The sequence below is a fragment of the Panthera leo genome, chromosome F3, assembly GCF_018350215.1.
Source record: "Panthera leo isolate Ple1 chromosome F3, P.leo_Ple1_pat1.1, whole genome shotgun sequence".
NCBI lineage: Eukaryota > Metazoa > Chordata > Mammalia > Carnivora > Felidae > Panthera > Panthera leo.
This window is the reverse complement of record NC_056696.1, coordinates 66,916,544-66,936,345: the sequence shown is the minus strand read 5'-3', so window position 1 is coordinate 66,936,345 and position 19,802 is coordinate 66,916,544. Positions and strand designations below refer to the sequence as shown.

Here is a 19,802-nt window from a genome sequence, read left to right as displayed (position 1 = left end):
CATCCTGTAAGTGAAACCGACCTCGAGCTAGGGATTCGATGGCGCAGTACACCCAAAGGGCTAGCGAGGAGGAAAGCAAACGGTAGTTGTCACAAAAATGGTCGGTGTGGGCTCAGAGACGCCCGCGGTCCGGGGCCCTAAGAAGGGTGGGGTGCGGGTGCGCGCTGCGGCCGCCAGGTGGCGCCCGGCACCGGGCGGGCTCCGCGCTGGGGCGGCGGCTGGGCCGGGGGTCGCCGCGGCCCGGGTTGCTCGGGCGGAAGCGGAGGAGGGGACAGTGGGCTGCGGCCGGGCTCGGGTCCCGCGGTCGCCGGGCCGCCCAGGGAAGCTGCCCGCCGCAGACGGGCTCTTTGGCCCCCTGCACAGGCCCACTTTGCAGGCGGGAAGGCTGGGGCGCGGGAGGCGGAGCAAGCCGGGGCCCTGCGGCAGCTGGGGAGGGCGGGGGTCCCGGGTCCGGGGACCCCGCCTCCCCACCCTGCCCGCTCCAGGCCAAGCTGCCACCCCGACCCCGCTCCCTCCGGCTCCCTCCGCCCGCCTGCCCCTCTCCTGGAGTTCCCAGCCCCCTCCCCCAGCTCGCCCCCCCCCCCGCCGGCGCCCCCCAGCCCCCGCAGCGTCCTCGTCCCCCGCACCTCCCTCTCCTGGCGCCCGCAGCCTCCCTAGCCCGCTCCCCCCACCTCCTCCGCGCCCCCTCAACACTTCCTGCCCCGCGGGGGCCCGGGGGCCCGCCCCCTTCCTGCCCCGCCCCGCCCCGCGGGCCGCACGCCCCGCCTCCCCGCCGGCCCGCCAGCCGCTTCTGGACGCCCGGCGGTCCCCACCCCAGGCCGGCGACAGCCCGGGTCCGAGGCAGGTGAGTGACTGCGCGTCCCCGCCCGCTCCGCGACCCCCACCCCCACCCCGGGGAAGGACTGCGGGTGCCCCTGCGCGAGGGTGGGGGCGGCGGAGGGGGCGAGGGCACTGGGGTCGCCCTCCCCGGGGGACTGCACGTAAGTGACCCGGAGCGACGTGTGGGGCCGGGCGCTCTCCCCAACCCGTGGCCCCCTCGGGGCTGGACGGAGAATGGGGTGCCGGCTCCTCTTCTTGGCCGAGGGGAGCCCCCAGATCTGGGAGTCCAGGCTGCTGGGGTTCTAGTTCACTCTGCCCCTTCCCGGCTGTGGGCCCTCTGTGCCTCAGTTTCTCGTGTCTAAGCGGGGAATCATAAGACACGGCGCCTACCACGGTTGTTGGGAGGCTCAGAGGAACAAAAACATGTCTCCTGCTCCGCTGGCGCCTGGTCTGGGCCATTGTTGGGGCTGGCGCCTCCCCGGGGAGGTTGGGGGGTGAGGGGAGGGCCAGGTGTGCGGCTCACAGCTTTGCCGGTTTTGAGCACAGAAGGTTGGCCAAAGGTCTCCAGCGTCTAGATCGTCGGAAAAGCCTGGCCTGGCAGATGATTTGAGGTGGCAGGCTGGGGAGGGGGCGGGGGTGGTCGGGCCCAGACAGGGGGACCCCCGGCCAGGCCAGCCGGCCGCCCCACCCCGTCTCCTGCCTCCAACTGGATTCTCACTCTCCTGTCCTGACCTTTTATGAGTGGCCTCTCCCGAGGCTGCTGCGCTGTGACCCTAGTCCCCAGGGATGGGAACAGCCTGTACTGGCCCCGAGGTTCCCAGGCTCAGCCAGACCTCCTCTCCAGGCGGGATTGGGCAAGGGGTCAGCTGTCACCCCTGGCCTCAGCGGGGGCTGGGCAGGGGAGTGGTGTGCACAGGGAGCTGTTCTCTGAACACCACGCCAGCCCAATGCATGACGGAGTGCCTGTGCGTGTGCACATGTGAACCAAGGGTGGGGGCCGCAGTCCTGTCTCCTGTCATCTGTCCCCTGCTGCTCCTCTCCCAGTCCTGAGGCCTCCTGAAGTCTATGGCGCACTCACCAGTGCAGCGAGGGCTGGCCACCTGGGAGCTGGGTGGGAGGCCAGGCCTGCCTCTCTGTCCCCCGCTCTTCACCGGGAGGTGAAACCCAGCACTGGCATCGGTGCCTTCACTCCTGCCTGACCCCGCTCCCTATCAGACTTTCCCAGAAGAGGAAACTGACTCTCCAGGCAGTCCACGAATCGAATGGGTCGGAAACCTGGATAGAGATAGAGGTCGCTGGGCTGCTGTCTGCCTCCCTACCGCTGCCACCACAGCAGCTGCTGGGGAGGGGTGCTGGGGAGGGGTGCTGGGGAGGGTGCTGGGGAGGGGTGCTGGGGAGGGTGCTGGGGAGGGGTGCTGGGGAGGGTGCTGGGGAGGGGTGCTGGGGAGGGTGCTGGGGAGGGGTGCTGGGGAGGGGTGCTGGGGAGGGGTGCTGGGGAGGGTGCTGGGGAGGGGTGCTGGGGAGGGTGCTGGGGAGGGGTGCTGGGGAGGGGTGCTAGGGAGGGTGCTGGGGAGGGTGCGGGGGAGGGGTGCTGGGGAGGGTGCTGGGGAGGGTGCGGGGGAGGGGTGCTGGGGCCGGGCTGCTCCTCCACCACTGTGCTCCCCAGCCTCTCCTCTGAGTGGCCTTGGAAGCATTGAGTAAGAGTCTCCCTGGAGGCAGGAGGGGCTGGCCATCGGCTCAGGGAGGGTGTCCGCACCACTCCTGGCTCACAATCGGGCAGGGAGAAGCCAGCAGGAGGAAGGGGAGACGGGGAAGGAGAGACAAAGACAAAAACAGAGCTAGGAGGAGACAAAAATACGGAAACAGAGGCAAAGGCTGAGGCTTCTGCAAACGAGAACCGGAGGGGAGAAAGGGCAGACTTAGGGAAACGGAGAACACACCTAGAGAAGGAGCAGAAAGGGGGTGGAGACAGGAGAAGCAGGGTCAGAAGACCAAAGAGAAATCATAGGGGAGGCGGTAAAGGGGCAGCACAGGCTTCAGGGTTTGATTGACCTGGTCCAGGCCCCTGCTCTGCCGTCGCTTGGCTGTGTGACGGGGGCAAGTTACTTAACTTCTCTGGGATGTTCCTTTATCTGTAAAATGGGAAGCATAATAGGACCTACGTTTTGGGACTGCCGAGAGAATGGAGAGAGGTCACCTAGCCCAGAGCGCACATTTAATCTGGGCTGGTCATTGCTCTTACAGCCCCCACGCATGCAGGTGGAGGTCTCCAGAGAGAAATGGCGTGTAGGGAGCTCTGGGACATGGGGCCTCCTGGGTCCCCTCTCCCACCTCTGCCCCACCCCCACGTAAGGCATGGGGGGCGCCCAGTCCTTCTGTTTCAGAGGGGGTGTGCGGATGGACAGTGAGGGGCATTGTCCCGGGGTCCCGAGGCCCGTGGTACAAGGTTAGGGTCCAGCCGTGTGGGCACATCCCCTGCTCTCCAGGCGACTCAGTGCCCCGCACGACTGTGCACTCATCCCTTAGGAACTCAGAGGCCGGCGGTCAGGAGGGCAGGTCCGGAGCCGCCTTCCCCTCTGTAAGGGTGGAGGCTCCTTCTGGACCTCAGTTTCTGGCATCTTGCCAATCCTGGGTTTCGAGGGCCCTGGAAGGGGGGACCAGTTCTTCCGGCCGGTGAGCCGGGTTGAAGCCGCGGCCTCTGAACACCTCTCCCTCAGCCCCCGAGCCCCACAAAGTCAGGTCAGGGCTTGCTGGAGTCAGAAGGGGGCTCGGGCTTTATCGGGCCATCCCCTCCGTCAGGTGCGGAAAAGCGCCCTGACCCCACGGAGCTCCATTCCAGTGGGGAAGACCGACCTTCATAAGAACAGAAGGAGTGGGGCATGGGGGCTGTGAGGGTACATCGGGGCAGCCTGACCACTAACAGCCCCAGAGGAATAAGACTGAGGGTGCCCCAGCCTGGTGGGGCAGCCAGAGCACAGACCCGCAGCCCCAACGCTGATCCCTGATGGGTCCGTCAGACCTGAAGGTTTCCAGGGTCTGCGAACTCCTGGGATGGCCTGGCTTAGTCCCACATGCCCCCGGAGGAGGGACACGGTGCTGAGCCCTTGGCTGGGGCCTGGGGAGTGCTGGTCTGTGTCCGTGTGGAGCTGGCCTCCGGCGAGAGCAGCCCAGGGCTCCTCTGGGCCAGGGGGGTCTGTGGTGGCTGGGCTGAGGGCCTGCAGGAGGGCCCGAGGGCGGGAGGAGTGTATGAAGCGTGCAGCCACGGAGGGGGCATCCTGGGAGAGGCTGTGAGGATGGGCCCCCGGCGGGCCTGGCTCCTGGTGCCCTTTCGTGTGGTGTGGGGAGCCACAGAGGGCTCTGGAGAGGGGCAGTGGCCGGAGCACGGCTGTGCTTTCTGAGGGTGTCTGGCGGTGGCAGTGAGCGGGTGGGCCGGTGCTTTGTTCTTTGAAGCGGATCCTAATTCCCTTGTTGCCTCTGATGCCCGAGACCCCCACGTCCGCCTGTGCCTGCAGAGCGTGGCCGCCGGCACCCACGGGTGGTGGCAGGGGCCCGGACCGCACTGGCGCCGGCCTCCGGCAGGCACGCGATGCGTGCTTGGTGATTCAGAATCCCTGCAGTTTCCCTATTTCCTGATGAGTAAACAGGTCGGGCTGAGGACCCTCTAGCTTCTGTTTCCTGAGCCACAGAGAACACCAGCCCGGCCCCTCACCCCTGCCCCCTTCCCGCCCGGCCTCTGGCTCACACACAGGCTTCCTGTCCCTCCATCCGGCAGACATTCCTGGCTGCAAAAGGCCTGGCTGGGTGCGGGAGGGGCTGGGCGCTCGCGTGTGCAGGCGTGTGCACGTGCGCGGACGTGGAGAGAGCGGCCCAGGCTGCTGGAGCTGGGTCAGGGTGCGTCCCTGCGTGGAGAGGGAGGGAGGACTCTTCCGACTGGGGTCTAGCTGCCGAGTGGGGAGGACTAAGTGACCCTGTCTCCATGGCAAAGACAGATTTGGAAATGGAACAGAGAGAGAGAGACGGGGAAGGAGACAGACAGACAAGGGAGACACAGGGCAAGGCAGCCCCGGGCACAAGCTAAGACACTCGGCCTGGTGAGCCGAGTGTGGCCGGAGTTCGCCTCCCGCGCCACACCTGAGGATGCATTCCCTAGTGCAGTGAACACACTGCACGACTGTGCTGTACCTGATGGCCTTGACATAGGAAAGGAAGGAGAGAGACAGAAAGACACAGACCAAGAAACTGATGGAGGAAGAAAAAAAAAAAAAGGCAGAAAGCAAAGAGTTTTTGATGAGGAACAAGACAGAAACGAAAAGAGGCAGAGAGCCTAGAACGTGGGGGATTCTGTTTCTGCACCAGCACAGGTCCTCTGAGCTGCTTCTGGTCTGAGGCTCTGTTCCGGGGCGGTCACGGGAACTAGCAGTCCCAGCCCTCACTGCACCCTGTGAGATGTGGGGGTTATTCTCCCATTTTACAGATGGGGAAATGGAGGCTGGAGGCCCACGGGGCTCGAGCGATGTGCTCGAAAGTGACAACTTGTAAGCCCTAGAACCTTTGGATTCCAAGATGAGAGGGAGGACAGAGAGACGGAGAGGAGAGGAGGGGCCACTGGGACCCAGTGAGGCGCTGGAGGTGGTGCTCAGGCTGGGGGCTGGGGGGAAGCAGAACCCAGGCGGTCCAACTCATCAGCCGCCTTTGGCTTCAAGACATACCTGGCGGGCAGCCCGTGGTTCTGAGGGATCAGGTTTTGTGGGGGGTCTGGCCCCTCCCCACCCCCACTTCCCTTCTCTGTGCCAGCAGCTAAGGCCCCATTCCCGGATCATCCTGGGGGTTCTTCAGAAAAAAAAAACAAACGGAAAACAAGAAACAGCTTTTCTTGGAACTAATGCTCAAAGGGCCAAGGGCGCCAAGGGCAGTGGGGACGGGGATGGGCTCAGGAGACCCGGGACCCCGGCCGCCATCCTGGTGACGGCGAACGTAACTCCTGTATTAATCCTGGGGACAGCCCTACAAAGGGAAGTGCTATCATCCCCATTTTACAGACCAGGGAACTGAGAGCTGGCGTTCATGCCCAGCTCAGAGGGCGTCCTTCGCTGCCTCACCTCCTGGAGAAGAGCTCTGAGGAAGCCCTCCTGCTCTCTGCCTCCTACAGAAACGGATCCCCTCCTGCCCACCGGGAGCTCGGACCCAGAGTCATTTCCCTCCTGCTAAGGGGGCCGGGGCACCAGGAGGGCAGGGCTCCCCACCAGAGGGAACCCGGCTGGCTGCGGCTGGGGGCTGGGGGCCGGGGCCTGCCCCGGGGCCCAGCTGCCTTGCATCTCGAGGTGGAGGAGAGAAGACTGACTGCGAACGCATCCTGGTTCCCACGCCTCTGGTCTGTCCTTGTGGCAGCTCCCCGCTCCGCCTCCCCCCCCCCCCCCGCCCCCTCCCGGCTCCCCCTCTGCATAACTGAGGCTGTTACACAGAGATGCAAAGCCCCTGGGATTCCCGGGTGGGCCGGGTTGATGGGAAGCGTGGTTGGGGTGGGGAGGCTGCCGCACTCTGGGTCTCTGCTCCTGCTGGCTGTGTGGCCCCGGGTGGGGGACTTACCCGCCCTGTGTCCTCACCTGTAGAGGGGGCACTGCACCCACCACCGCGGATTTCATACGCAGCTCCCTGCCTTTCTCCACGCAGTAGATGATGCCTTCTTGTGAGGGCAGGTGGGGGCCTACAGGGAGGGGGAATGGGGCGCCCTCAGGGACCGCATTGTGGGCCCCGGGGCAGGACGGGGCCGGACGGGACTCAGAGCTGTCTGGTTCAAACCCCCCGGAGGGGAGTGTGTGCAGGCACATGGGCCCCGATGCTGGTGGGCCCGGGGGTGTTAGGAAAGGACAGGCCAGGGCCTCAATTTCCCCAGCCCCTTGGGGACAAAGTCTCAGATGGAAACAAGCTGGGGGACCAGGCTGGGGCTCTGGACTCCTGGTCAGGCCTGTGTTCCTTCCCTCCTCAGGGGCTGAGGTCCCTCAGGCCAACAGCTTCTCCTCCCTGCCGGGATCCCCCACCCTCCCTCCCTGCGGACCACCCACTGGTGGTGGACCCCACCCGGGCTCCAGTCCCACTGCTGACCAGCTGGGGCCTCCTCTGCATTCCGGGAACCGAGGCCCTCTGGGAAAACAATCTCCCCCACCCCTGCAGCCAGCTAATCTCTGGTTGTCAGGGCCCAGCTCTCCTCACGCCCCCCCTGCCCACCTCCTGAAGGCCTCAGGTGAGCCATTTCCTCTAGAAGTTGGTCTGGGAGGCAGTGACTGTCCACAGGGCTCTGACCTGTCTCCACGGGGTAGGTCCCACTGCAGCCTTGAGCTCTGGCGACAGATCCAGGAGAGGGGGTCCCTGTGGGGCTGGATGTGAGGCTCACCCAGGGGCCAGGGTGATGACCTGAATCCATTCAGACTGAGCCCCAGTGAGGACAGCGAGGGTCCAGGGAGAGGGCAGCGTGGAGAAGACCTTGGGGTGGAGAGGGGGGATGTGTGAGGGCTCGGGGCCCTGCCAAGGGAGGGCCAGGCAGGGAGGGGTCAGCTGGGTGCTGACAGGGATGGGCCTGGAGGTGGGCCCCACACCTGGGAAGGTGGCCGGTGCAGGGCAGGGTGGAGGGGATAGTTTGGGGGTGGCGGGAGAAGGGACGATGTGGGGGGTGCCCTGGGACAGACCGGTGACCCCGTCTGAAGGACACTTCCGACTGGCCAGGCTCTCTGAGGACAGGCTGTTTCCTCTGAAGCCCTTCAGAGGGGGACCACGGTGCTCAGCTCAGAGACAACCTAACAGAAAGAGGCTTCTGGTCCTGCCCCCTGCACCCCACCTTCTGAATTCAGGGTGTCGGGAAGGGGAGCCCATGACCCTGCTCTCCTCCCCCACATCACACATTCTAGCCAGGCTCTATTTCCTGTTTTCAGGCTCCATATCCTGAGCGCTGGGATCCCCCAGGACGCTCCCTGGCCCCCCCAGGCCCCTGGGCCCAGGGCCTAGCCGCCCTGCCCCTTGGCTCAGCTGAGCTTCTCAGGCTGCAGGAGGCCATAGAGGCCTGGTGAGTTACTGGAGGACCGAGGATGGTTGGGGGAGCACAGAGAAGGCTAGGGGTGGACACGTGCCCCGGGGGAGCGGTGACAGGGCCACCAGCCAGAGGACCAAAGGGAGGAAAGCCCGTGGGCCAGCAGGCGGTATGGGGGGGCGGGGGGGGGGGGAGACACAGCGGGAGGCATTTTGGGGCCGAAGCAGAGGGCAGCATGGGGTTAAGTCAGGGAGCACCTCTCTCACTCAGACCTGGAGGGCTGGAGCGCTGCCGCCCCGGGGACCCTGGGAGCGTGTGGGTGGGGGGCATGGGGTGGGGCCAGGCAGCAGGCATTCCAGAGATACTCAGGGGGGCCAGGGGCCAGCAACCATGGCCTTTCTCTCTTCTCGGGAAAATTATAAGCAGATGTGGGCGCCTCGGGGAGGCAGAGAGCAAGGAGCCAGGACAAGTTGTAGGAACACTGAACCCAGAATCTGAAACCGGCTGCGGGGGCGGCCGCTCAGGAGCTCAGCCCCTCCTGAGCTCAGGAGCCAGAACAGACCCTGCTGAGGTCCTGACCTGCTTCCCACCCACTGGGCGAGGCCGGGTTGGAGGGGGCGGAGAGGAGCTGTTTCCAGATGGCCGATGGGGTGGCCAGAGGGAGGTGGGGGCTTCTTCTGTCCGAGGCCAGGTTGGGGATGTCCTCGGGCAGTAGTCCCCAGAGCTGGGTACGGAGGTGCCCTGGCCAGGGTTTAACAGGTGCCTCTGGCGGGTGCGGATGAGGCTGCCCCTGGTCTGTGGTGTTGGCCCATGTCCCCCATGGAAGTAATTCCCCGAGCCTGATTTCTAGCTCCTGATGTGTCCTCTGTGAGTGGGGAGCTGGGCAGAGACGCGCACAGTTGGCTCCCGCGAGCCCGGCCGAGCAGGTGCCTGCACACCCGTGGTCAGGAGGGGCCTCCTTCAGCGCCACCCGGTCCCGCCCCAGCCCCGCGCCTCCTGCGGCCGCTCTCCGCCTGCACACATGCGGGCCGGGAAGCCCCCCACTTGAGGCGGCCGACTCCCTTCCGGAACCTTGGCTGTTGGAAAGTCCTTCCTCCAGCTGAGCCCAGGTGGGCCTCCCCCGTGACTTCCCTGCTGGCCCCGGTCTCTCACCTTGGTACCAATGTCAAAGTGCCCTGGGCTGGGGTTCAAAGATACCAGGTAGGATCCCCATCCCGGGAAGAGGCACCGGCTGGTGGTGTGTGAGTGAAGGGTGCTGGGAGGGCAGCGGGGGGGGGGGGGCGCATGGTCTGCAGGGAAGGAGGGGTGACGAGAAGAGAAGAGAAGAGAAGGCAGGGGGACAAGAGGCAGCCGCTTCTGCAGACACTTGGTTCTCCAGGCTGTGGCTCTGCGCCGGTCCCCCGCTCTGCACCTGGCCTCTGCGATGCCACCAGCTCTGCGTGCCCTCCTTCTCCTGGGCCTGGGCCTGCGGCTGGCTGGAGCCCTCAACCCCAGTGACCCCAACACCTGCAGCTTCTGGGAAAGGTGAGGGGTGCCTGCTCCCCGGGTCTCCTCCTCCTCTCCTTCCCAGCCTCCCTGCCCCTCTGCAGCCCTCCCCTCCCTCCTGGTTCTGCTCTCTGCTCCTCCAGGCCCCCCTGACTCCGGCTCTGACCCCGTCCTGTCCTTAACCACCACCCCCCCCGCCCCTCCTCCCCCTGTCCTGCAGCTTCACCACCACCACCAAGGAGTCTCACTCCCGCCCCTTCAGCCTGCTCCCCTCGGAGCCCTGCGACCGGCCCTGGGAGAGCCCCCACACCTGCCCCCGGCCCACGTGAGTGCCCACCCCGCCCCGCACACCCTCATTCTCTCCTCGGAGACTCGGAGGCAGAGGCACTCAAGGCGTGGCTTGGGGAGGCTGGCGTGGGGTGCGCCGCGGGGCCGGGTGGGGGGCCTGGGGGGAACGCTCCTTCTGTGCTCCCCTGGCCCAGAGCGGCGAGGGAGCGGTGCCCCTGCCCTCCCCGTGCCACGTGGTGGGCGGGGGCGGGGCGGGGGACAGCCCGGCCGCAGCAGGGGGGGCTGAGGGCCGCCTCGCGGTCTCCGCTAGGGTTGTCTACAGGACGGTGTACCGCCAGGTGGTGAAGACGGACCACCGGAAGCGACTCCAGTGCTGCCGGGGCTTCTATGAGAGCAGCGGGATCTGTGTCCGTGAGTCCTGGGGGGCCGTGGGGGGCCTCGTCCCCCCCTGCCGCCCCGGGTGTGTCCCCGGGACGGCAGCCGCCACTTGCTGCCTGTGTCTCCAGCTGACCCCGTGTGTCTCCCGCCCCCTCTCTCTGAGCCCTGGGGCAGCCTCTCTCTGTCTCTCTGTCACTGTGGGTCTGGGTCCATCGCTATCTCTTCTCATCCCTGTCTGTTGCCGTGTGTCTCTGACTTGTCACTGCCCAGTCTCTCCTGCACCCCCAAACTCTTGCCCCCCCCCAGTCCTGCCTAACCCCCACCCAGCCCACCCCCTCTGCACAGCATCCATGTCTGGTCCCTACCTGAGGAGCCCCTGTCCCTTTTCCCAGCAAGGTGCTTGGAGAATGTGACAGAGAGGGGCTGGGGAGCCTTGAGTTCTGAGCCTCTGTCGAGTCCTGGCCCCCTGTCTTCTGCGTCTCAGAGGCAGAAAAATGCTAGTGCTTCTGGGGAGAGTCAGCCTGCCCTCCCCCCCCCCCCGCCGCCGCCCCGGGGCAGAAAAGGATGGGAGGGAGGAGTGTCACCCAGCAACGCCCCCACAAGAGGAGGATGGGCGGGTGGGGGCAGGGGAAGCACAACCCCCTCCCTGCATCTCTGCCCCAGCGCTCTGTGACCAGGAGTGCGTCCATGGCCGCTGTGTGGCACCCAATCAGTGCCAGTGTGTGCAGAACTGGAGGGGTGACGACTGTTCCAGTGGTGAGTAGCCGGTGACCGCAGGTCCCAGGACCCTGGGCGGCACCCTCCTTACCGCCCACGGGTGCTCACGCCCCGGGACAGTCACCCACAGGAGCCCCATAGCCGCCACAGCCCTTTCGGGAGGGGGGGTGCTACAGGGCACGGGTGTGGGGGGCTGGGGGACAGAGCCCAGGGCTGAGTGGAGGCTAGGGAGGGGTGAGACCCCTGGTGACTCCCTTCTACCCTCCCCGCCCCCAGGGTGTGCCCCAGGAGTGTGGGGGCTGCAGTGTGACAAGCCCTGTCACTGTGGCAACGGCAGCTCCTGTGACCCCAAGAGTGGAGCGTGCTCCTGCCCCCCCGGCCTGCAGCCCCCACGCTGCCTGGAGCCCTGCTCCCCGGGCCACTATGGTCCCGCCTGCCAGTTCCACTGCCTGTGCCACGGAGCACCCTGTGACCCCCAGACCGGAGCCTGCTTCTGCCCCCCAGAGAGGACTGGGGCCAGGTGCCTCATGGGGTCGCAGCCACAGGGCCCCGCGAGCATACACAGGGATCCGAGGGGACTCAGGCTCCCAAACGGGACGGGATGCAGAGGCCAAGGTCCTCGGCCCAGCTCTGCCGCCTGCTAGCTGAGCGACCTTGAGCAGATCGACCCCTCATGGGCCTGTGCCTGTCTGTGGAGCGGGAACAGTGTCCTCCACCCGGGAGGCTTGCTGTGAAGACAGCCCGAGCCTGTGTGTGTGCGAACATGTTGTGAGGTGGGGCTGACACAGGGTCCCAGGCGGCCTGTCGGCCTCTCGCAAGGAGGTGGAGGCAGAGTGGGGGGATGTGCACCAGGCGGAGGTCAAGAAGGGTCCGGCCTCACAGAGGAGCCGGGAGGGGAGCCGTCCGGGGGCCGGGAGCAGAGGTGCTGGGGGGTGGGGGGAGTGCACAGGCTGTTCCCCTTCCCATCTGGCGGTGCTGGCTGTCCCCACCACTTCTCTCCTCCTGGAAACCTTTGCTTTCTGACTCCTGCAGTCCCCAGCAGGGACCAGAGCCGGGAGTTCAGGACTTGCCCCGGGAGAGGCGTGTAGGCGGCCAGCCCTGGGAGGCCCAGCCGGGGCGCGGGCTGCTTGTGTGCACACTGACCTCGACCGCTTTACCCAGCAGCTGTGAGATACCCTGTGTCCGGGGCACCGTCGGCTTCTTCTGCCCCAGCACCTATCCTTGCCACAACGGGGGTGTCTTCCAGGCCTCCCAGGGCTCCTGCAGCTGCCCGCATGGGTGGATGGTAGGCTGGGGCGGGGGTATGGGGTGGTTCTGGGCAGGACTGGGAGGAGGATGCCTGGGAAGGGGGTGGGCTCTGGGGACCCTGCGGAGGTTTGAAGTGGGGGGGGCGGTATGAAGGGGCCCTGTGCCCAGGGGGAGTGGCGGGCACCCAGGGCTCTGTCCACCTTCTGCCTCTCCAGGGCATCATCTGCTCCCTGCCCTGCCTCGAGGGCTTCCACGGACCCAACTGCTCCCAAGAGTGTCGCTGTCACAATGGTGGCCTCTGCGACCGCTTCACTGGGCAGTGTCGCTGCGCTCCGGGCTACACGGGGGATCGGTGAGTGGCTTCGGCGAGGGCGGGGGCTGGGCGGGGATGGGCGCCGCCGGGGCTCACTCGGCCGGCGCCCAGGTGCCGTGAGGAGTGCCCCGTGGGCCGCTTCGGGCAGGACTGTGCGGAGACGTGCGACTGCGCGCCCGGCGCCCGCTGCTTCCCGGCCAACGGCGCGTGTCTGTGCGAACACGGCTTCACCGGGGACCGCTGCACCGAGCGCCTCTGCCCCGACGGCCGCTACGGCCTCAGCTGCCAGGAGCCGTGCACCTGCGACCCGGAGCACAGCCTCAGGTGCGCCGCGGGGCCCGCGCTCACGGGTGCCGAGGCTGGGGCGGGCCATGCCCCAGGGCGGGACCGATGTCGCAGAAGGCAGAGGGAGGGGCCTCGGGGACGGGGGCGGGGGCGCGCTCGGAACGCCCCCCGCCCCCGGTTCCGCGAAGCCCCGCGCGCGCTGCGCGGAGGGGCCGGGGGGGGGGGTGCAGTCGGGGGTGGGGGGCCGGGCGCGGACCCCGCAGCTCTGACGGCGCCTCCCCTCCCGCCCCTCCCGCCGCAGCTGCCACCCGATGAGCGGGGAGTGCGCGTGCCTGCCGGGCTGGGCCGGCCTGCACTGCAACGAGAGCTGCCCGCAGGATACGCACGGGCCCGGCTGCCAGGAGCACTGCCTCTGCCTGCACGGCGGCGTGTGCCAGCCCGACAGCGGCCGGTGCCGCTGTGCGCCCGGCTACACGGTGAGGCGCGGCCCGGCGGGGCCCCGGGGGCGCGGGGCGGCGGAGCCGGGCCGCTCGCTCACAGTCCGGCCCCGCTTTCAGGGCCCGCACTGCGCCAGCCTCTGCCCGCCTGACACTTACGGAGTCAACTGCTCCGCGCGCTGCTCCTGCCACAACGCCCTGGCTTGCTCGCCCATCGACGGCGCCTGCGTCTGCAAGGAGGGTGAGGGCGTGGGGTGTCCGGGGAGGGGCGACGTGGGGGCGGGCTCACGGGAGAGAAGGCGGGCCCAGCGCAGGGGCGGGCCCAGGGCAGGGGCGGGCCCGGGGCGGGGGCGGGCCCGGGAAAGGCGCGAGGCTGCAGGGTGAGGGCGGCGCCCCTGGGTAGCAGCAGCTGGACGGTGGGAAAGTAGCCAGCCTACTTCCTTCCTGGAATATCCACTTTGCTTTTCTTCAACCACAAAAATCCTGCTTGCGCTTAAAGGCCCAGGCCAGAAGGCCCCTCTCGGCGAGCATTCCTCACCCTCTGTCATCTAGAACCGCGCGATGGCAGGGCCAGGAGGGACTTCTGAGACCTACCCGGGTGGCCCGTTGGCCACTTCTAGGCTGGATTCTAACACGGATGTGTTTTATTTGGGCGGTTCTCTGTTATGTTTAACCAACCTCCGGTCTGCAGTCGCCTGCCCTCCCCGTAGTCTGCCGCGTGATCTGTGTAACTCATTTAGTTACCTGGTGGGACCTGTAAGCACTTGGGTCGCTGCCAGCTCCCCTCATTCTGCAGCAGAGGCAGGCCCCAGAAGGGGGTGGCTCGCCGCCGGCGGCCGCTCTGCCTCTGTCCAGCTTCTACCAGTGTATACGCCGGTTCCCCCAGCCCACCCCCGGCTCGGAGCCCAGAGCCTGGCACGGCTGAGGCCTGGTGTGTGCTACCCCGGGAGGGCTGGAGCCCTAGGCCTACCTGCAGGGCCCTTCTTCCAGGTTGGCAGCCTGGTAACTGCTCTGTGCCCTGCTTACCTGGAACCTGGGGCTTCGGTTGCAACGCCAGCTGCCAGTGCGCCCATGAGGCAGCCTGCAGCCCCCAGACCGGGGCCTGTACCTGCACCCCTGGGTGGCAGGGGGACCACTGCCAGCTCCCGTGCCCGGTAAGCACTCAACAGCCTGTCTGTCCAGGGAATGGCGGGTCGCAGCCTCCTCCCTGCCAGCTGACTGGCCTGCCCCCACCCCACCCCCTCTCCAAGAAGGGACAGTTCGGTGAAGGCTGTGCCAGTCGCTGTGACTGTGACCATGCTGACGGCTGTGACCCTGTTCACGGACGCTGCCGGTGCCAGGCTGGCTGGACAGGTGAGCATTCTAGGTGTCCAGGCCCCAGGCCCACAGCGGAGTTGGGGGATGTATCCTAAGTAAGTGTGTCCAGAAGAGCCCCTGTGGACACCGGGGGCCCAGGCTGGGCTCACCCTACCCTTCTCTCCCACAGGCACCCGCTGCCACCTGCCCTGCCCCGAAGGCTTCTGGGGGGCAAACTGCAGTAACACCTGCTCTTGCAAGAATGGGGGCACCTGCATCCCCGAGAACGGCAATTGCGTGTGTGCGCCTGGGTTCCGAGGCCCCTCCTGCCAGAGATGTGAGGCCCCCCCCCTCCTTCCCCCACCTGGGGCCTGTAAGCACTTGGGCGGTGCTTACGGCAGTAGGGGGCGGTGCAACATCGGATGCCGGAAGCCCCGCCCCCACTACCCCGCTCCAGTGGGAGGGAGGGAGGGAGAGAGTGGGTCGAGGGCTGGCTGAGGGTTCTCCCCTGCCCCCCAGTCACCGCCAGTCTCTCCCCGCAGCCTGCCAGCCTGGCCGCTATGGCAAACGCTGTGTGCCCTGCAAGTGTGGTAACCGCTCCTCCTGCCATCCCTCGAATGGGACCTGCTACTGTCTGTCTGGCTGGACGGGCCCCGACTGCTCCCAGCGTACGTGCTGGCCTGTGTGGGGGAGTGCGTGTGTGTGCTGAGAGGCGGGCTGAGGGCCAGAGGCTCCTGTTCCCCTGCTGCGGGCGTAAAAGCCTCTGCACCCACTTGGATTCGGTAACTTATGTAAACAACGCAAACAGATCCATAGCGGGTGTCCCCTACACGCCGGGTCCTGTTCCACGTGCTCAGGGAACACCCACCCTTCTGCACGGACTCCTGGGAAGGGCATTACTCGACCAGGCGCGGGGTGGGGGGGGACCCCAAGCTCGGTTTTGGGCACGTGCTTTTATCCCCTCTGCGCTTTTCAATTTATATTTATTTGTATGTGGCTTCCTCCCCCCATAAATATATAAAGAACATCCCGGAAAAGGTTAGTCCCCCAAACCACAGACAGCAAGTGTTGGAAACGGGAAATGAGGAGCTGTGGCCACAAGAAAGGCTGGGTGCAGGCGTGGCGGTGGGCGAGGGGCATATCTAGGGGAAGAGTTTCCCATAGGATGCGGTCCCGGTGACTCATCGGTGTGCAGCTGCGGTTCAAAAACTTGGTGTCCCCGGGAGACCAAGGCTGAGAAGATTTCAGGGAGCTGGGGGCTGAGAGTTCATCCAGACGGGGGTGGGCCTGCCCCACCGGACAGCCACCTTGTCTCCTGCAGCGTGCCCTCTAGGACACTGGGGAGCCAACTGCGCCCAGCCCTGCCAGTGCCGCCAGGGGGGGGCCTGCCACCCCCAGGATGGGAGCTGTTTCTGTCCCCCAGGCTGGACTGGATACCTCTGCTTAGAAGGTACCCAGAGAAGGGAAACTCCCGCCCCGCCCCCAAGCCCAAGGCGGACACTGCAGATCTGGGTCCCTCAACCCCACTGCCTCCTTGCCTGTCCCGCAGGCTGCTCTCCGGGGATGTTCGGTGCCAACTGCTCCCAGTCCTGCCAGTGTGGTCCTGGAGAGAGGTGCCACCCGGAGACGGGAGCCTGTGTGTGTCCCCCGGGGCACAGCGGCGCCCCCTGCAGGATTGGTGAGTTCTCCTGTTGGCCCCGATGGTCCCCAGGGCACCAGGACCCGGTCCCCTCATGGGCCCTGCCCCCCTCCCGGGGCCTGTCCTGTGCAGGCACCCCAAGCTCACGGGCAGAGCCAAGACTGTGCTGAGCGGCCACCCCATCCCCCTAGGAAGCCAGGAGCCCTTCACCATGATGCCTGCCTCTCCGGTGGCCTATAACTCGCTGGGGGCAGTGATTGGCATCGCGGTGCTGGGGTCCCTGGTGGTGGCCCTGCTGGCACTGTTCGTCGGCTACCGCCATTGGCAAAAAGGCAAGGCACACCAACACCTGGCCGTGGCCTACAGCAGCGGGCGGCTGGATGGCTCTGAGTACGTCATGCCAGGTGAGCTGGCCCGGGGGCGGGGGACACGACGCGGGGCTGGCGTGTGGGCTCCGGGCGGATGGGGTGCGGGGCTCCCGTGTCCCTCCCTGGACCCGGAAGAGGCGAAGCGGGGAGCTGGAGGGGAGAAGAGAGGTCAGATCTGCCGGGACAGAACAACTGTCTCGGGCCCGGGCCTCTCGCTGACCCGCCAGGTCACGACGCGCCCCGTCTGTTCGCGCAGATGTCCCTCCCAGCTACAGCCACTACTACTCCAACCCCAGCTACCACACCCTGTCACAGTGCTCACCGAAACCCCCGCCCCCGAACAAGGTCAGTGCTGGGGGAGGGAAGGCACCGCGGTTGGGGGGGATGCACACCTACTTCTCTGGAAAGCTCCATCCTTGTGTGTTCTCTCCCCCTTCCGCCCCTCCCCATCAGCTTCCGGGCAGTCAGCTCTTCGGCAGCCTGCAGGTCCCTGAGCGGCCAGGGGGGGCCCACGGGCAGGATAACCACAGCACCCTGCCTGCGGACTGGAAGCACCGCCGGGAGCCCCCTGCAGGGCCTCTGGACAGGGGTAGGAGCCTGGAGGCCGAGGCGTCTGGAGAGGGGGGCTTGTGTGGCCCAGCACCCCGCTCCCTCAGAGCCTGTGTGTCCGCAGAAGGGTCCTGGGCTCTGGTTCCGGGGCAGGTGGGAGCCTGGGGAGGAGCGCGGGGTCTGACTGCTCATTGCCTCCCTCTCCCCCTGCACAGGTAGCGGCCGCCTGAGCTACAGCCACAGCTACCGTAGCAGCGATGGCCCAGGCCCGTTCTCTGGTAAAGGTACGGGTGCAGGGGTGAGGCAGGAGGCCGAGCTGGGGTTTGGGCGCCAGTGCGCCCACAGAGACTGACTCCTTTCCCCTCTCCTTGGGGCCCATCTCCGAAGAGGGGCTGGGGGCCAGCGTGGCTTCCCTGAGCAGCGAAAACCCCTACGCCACCATCCGGGACCTGCCCAGCCTCCTCGGGGGCCTCCGGGAGAGCAGCTATGTGGAGATGAAAGGCCCCCCCTCAGGGTCTCCCCCGAGGCAGCCCCCTCCACTCCGAGACGGCCAGAGGCGGCGACACCCCCAGCCACAGAGAGACAGTGGCACCTATGAACGGCCCAGCCCTCTGACCTATGGTGAGTCCCCCTTCTCCGCTGGGGCAGGGGCTACAGGGAAGCAGGACAAGGGAGGGAGAAAGAAGGGTCGGGGGGAGAGAGCACAGAGTGGGCCCGGTGCAGCACCAAGAGCGTGGACTTCGGGGTCAGACTGGGCTCGCACAGGCATCACGTCTGGGAAGTCAAGTTGCCTCCGAGGGCCTGGGAGTGGTGGCCGGCCTCCCAGGGCTGAGGATTTGAAATGGTCCGACAGCACCTGACTTGTGGCATTGGTACCCCAAAAAGAGGGGAACAAGGCTGGGGACAAAGTGTCCTCATAACCTATGAGGTGGGCAGGTCAAGGTGGCCTCCCCCCGATGGCAGCTGAGAAGATACACAGACTGGCACCGTCCGTCGTCTGTCTGTGGGCAGGAGGGGCTGGGGAGGGGAGGCGAGGGGTGAGGAGGGAGGAGCCACCTCCCGCCCTGTCCCTTCTCTGTCCCCAGATGGAGACTCTGTGGGCTCCCAGCCCCCACTGCCTCCGGGCCTGCCCCCTGGCCACTACGACTCCCCAAAGAACAGCCACATCCCTGGACACTATGACTTGCCCCCAGTACGGCATCCCCCGTCACCCCCAGTTCGGCGCCAGGACCGCTGAGGGGTCGGGGTGGTGCGCAGAGGCCAGTACCTGTCCTTCGCGGCCCAGGGCTGGGGGCAGAGCCTGCTGTACCCTGCCAGGAGCGGGGAGAGGACCGGCAGGCCGTGAACGTGAACACGCCTGACAGAGGAAGCGAATGTCCGGGACACCGGGGCCTGGATCCCGGGTTCCATCGTGGGAGACACCGGTCAGCAGGAGGCCTGCCTTCCCTTTTGTACGTTTCGCAACCTGCTGCTCCCCAGGGCCCCAAGGCCTTTGTACATAAAGTGGTGGGTTGAATGTTGCTGGAAAACTCTGATTTCAGATTAATGTCAAAAATGTATATTGAGCTCCTTTTCTGCGCACTCCCAGGCTGTGTGTGTGTGTGTGTGTGTGTGTGTGTGTGTGTTCAGAGGGCCTCCAGGCACACACCCTGTCTGGGGCACACACTGTGCAGTCGAGGGGCAGCCCAAACTCAGCGAACTCCAGCAACAGCCTAACTGGCCTCCTTGCACACTGGCACCTGTTCCAACCGGCTGCTCAGAATAGACAGTGGCTAGTTACCTGTGTGTGGACGTCTTCGTGGGTGCCCCATGGCTCTTGGGCCAGACTCAGAACTGTCACAGGCCTTAGGGGCTCTGCTGGCCTGGCCTGTCTTCAGCCTCACCTTGAACTGTATTCACTGTCACTCCGTTCTAGTCACCCTGGGCTCTAGATCCACCTACCAGCTACACTTCTTCCTACCCCGGGGACTTTGCACATCCGGTACTCTTGTCTTCCGCTCACCTGTTAGCTGCTACTTGTCCCTCACGTCTGGTCCTCAGGGAAGCGCCTCTCTTGCTCCCCTCTGTTGTGTAGCACTGATTCCAGCTGTGTTCATCCACCGGATACCTGCAGAAGGTCCTCAGGGTACCAGTCCTCCCTGTAATGTGGTGTTTGTGGGATCATTTGATTAATCTCTGCCTCCCCCCTCCCCCCCCCCCCACTGTAGGCTCCCTGGAGGCAGGGATCACGTAATGTGCTCAACATCAGTTCCCCTTGGCATACAGTAGGCACTCAATAAATGTTCCCCAAAGGGCGAGCGGCTAAGTGAGCTGAAAGCACCAGTGGTAAGTGCCATTAAGTAGGCAGCCTGCGAACTGAGCTGAGGGGCGGCACATGTGGGCCGCTTCCCGGAAGAGCGGCACGTGCACAGGGCGGCACAGGAGGTCGGCGCCAAGGCTCCCAGGCGGGGAGGTGCTGGCAGTGGCAGGGGGGAGCAGAGCTGGGTGGGCTGCGGAGGCTGGAGGCGGGAAAGCAGCAGGGAGAGGGGAGGCTCACAAGGGCTGTGGAACCGCGGGGGCTAGGCGACCTGAGGACTTTGAATCCAAGACTTCTGAGAAGCGAGATCCGCCTCGTGACCTCATTAGCGGACCCCACTAGCTGCCCACACTTCCCAGAGGCTAACCACACGGGGGGTCGGGAATAGAAACCCAGCGCCACGCCTTTTCCATCAGGAGCCCTCTCCTTACAGGAGAGGAGGGCGCACCCCAGAAAGTGGGTCTGCCCCCACCCGACCCTCCCTTCCTAGATTCCGCTGACTGCCGCATCCCGGCTCTCCGGGACGCAACTTCCCGAGTGACTTTGGATGCCCCGCCCACCTCCGTCCCGGCCCCGCCTCTTCCCACCCCCCTCCCGCGCTCAGTCTTTGGCTCCGCCCCCGAGTTCTCCCGCCCGCAGTTGTAACTGTTCCTCCCACCGGCC

The 19,802-nt window shown here is 66.2% G+C and overlaps 1 protein-coding gene and 1 long non-coding RNA gene across 8 annotated transcripts; one reads left to right on the top strand and one right to left on the bottom strand.

Annotated features, from left to right (window-relative positions):
- Nucleotides 1-768: 768 nt before the first annotated feature.
- On the top strand, nucleotides 769-18,363 carry PEAR1 (platelet endothelial aggregation receptor 1). 7 transcript variants are annotated; one of them, XM_042925234.1, is made up of 27 exons: nucleotides 779-844; nucleotides 5,969-6,190; nucleotides 6,806-7,060; nucleotides 7,746-7,876; nucleotides 8,691-8,949; nucleotides 9,219-9,364; nucleotides 9,546-9,650; nucleotides 9,924-10,024; nucleotides 10,655-10,747; nucleotides 10,985-11,228; nucleotides 11,873-11,993; nucleotides 12,172-12,308; nucleotides 12,381-12,593; nucleotides 12,856-13,030; nucleotides 13,112-13,232; nucleotides 13,982-14,145; nucleotides 14,242-14,344; nucleotides 14,478-14,624; nucleotides 14,830-14,955; nucleotides 15,609-15,737; nucleotides 15,837-15,965; nucleotides 16,118-16,330; nucleotides 16,551-16,639; nucleotides 16,748-16,883; nucleotides 17,059-17,127; nucleotides 17,231-17,464; nucleotides 17,929-18,363. In XM_042925234.1, exons 6-27 carry the CDS (start codon nucleotides 9,264-9,266, stop codon nucleotides 18,078-18,080), a joined length of 3,102 nt encoding a protein of 1,033 aa, XP_042781168.1. In that variant the 5' UTR covers nucleotides 779-844; nucleotides 5,969-6,190; nucleotides 6,806-7,060; nucleotides 7,746-7,876; nucleotides 8,691-8,949; nucleotides 9,219-9,263; the 3' UTR covers nucleotides 18,081-18,363. The 7 variants fall into 7 exon arrangements, with proteins under 7 accessions (XP_042781163.1, XP_042781168.1, XP_042781162.1 ...); XM_042925228.1 differs by having other exon boundaries at nucleotides 11,870-11,993; XM_042925231.1 differs by lacking the exon at nucleotides 779-844 and adding an exon at nucleotides 2,469-4,710 and having other exon boundaries at nucleotides 11,870-11,993.
- On the bottom strand, nucleotides 17,697-19,610 carry LOC122211810. Its single transcript, XR_006198853.1, has 3 exons — nucleotides 19,380-19,610; nucleotides 18,846-18,981; nucleotides 17,697-17,860 (listed from the first exon to the last, which is right to left on the bottom strand). It is a non-coding gene; the product is annotated as an uncharacterized LOC122211810 (long non-coding RNA).
- Nucleotides 19,611-19,802: the final 192 nt, after the last annotated feature.

What these genes read in the sequence shown, in the direction of transcription:
- PEAR1 (XM_042925229.1), top strand. Translation starts at nt 9,264, where the DNA reads ATGCCACCAGCTCTGCGTGCCCTCCTTCTCCTGGGCCTGGGCCTGCGG. An exon ending in ACCTGCAGCTTCTGGGAAAG is followed by an intron (nt 9,365 to 9,545) that starts GTGAGGGGTGCC and finishes CCTGTCCTGCAG; the next exon opens with CTTCACCACCACCACCAAGG. An exon ending in GTGCCAGGCTGGCTGGACAG is followed by an intron (nt 14,345 to 14,477) that starts GTGAGCATTCTA and finishes TCTCTCCCACAG; the next exon opens with GCACCCGCTGCCACCTGCCC.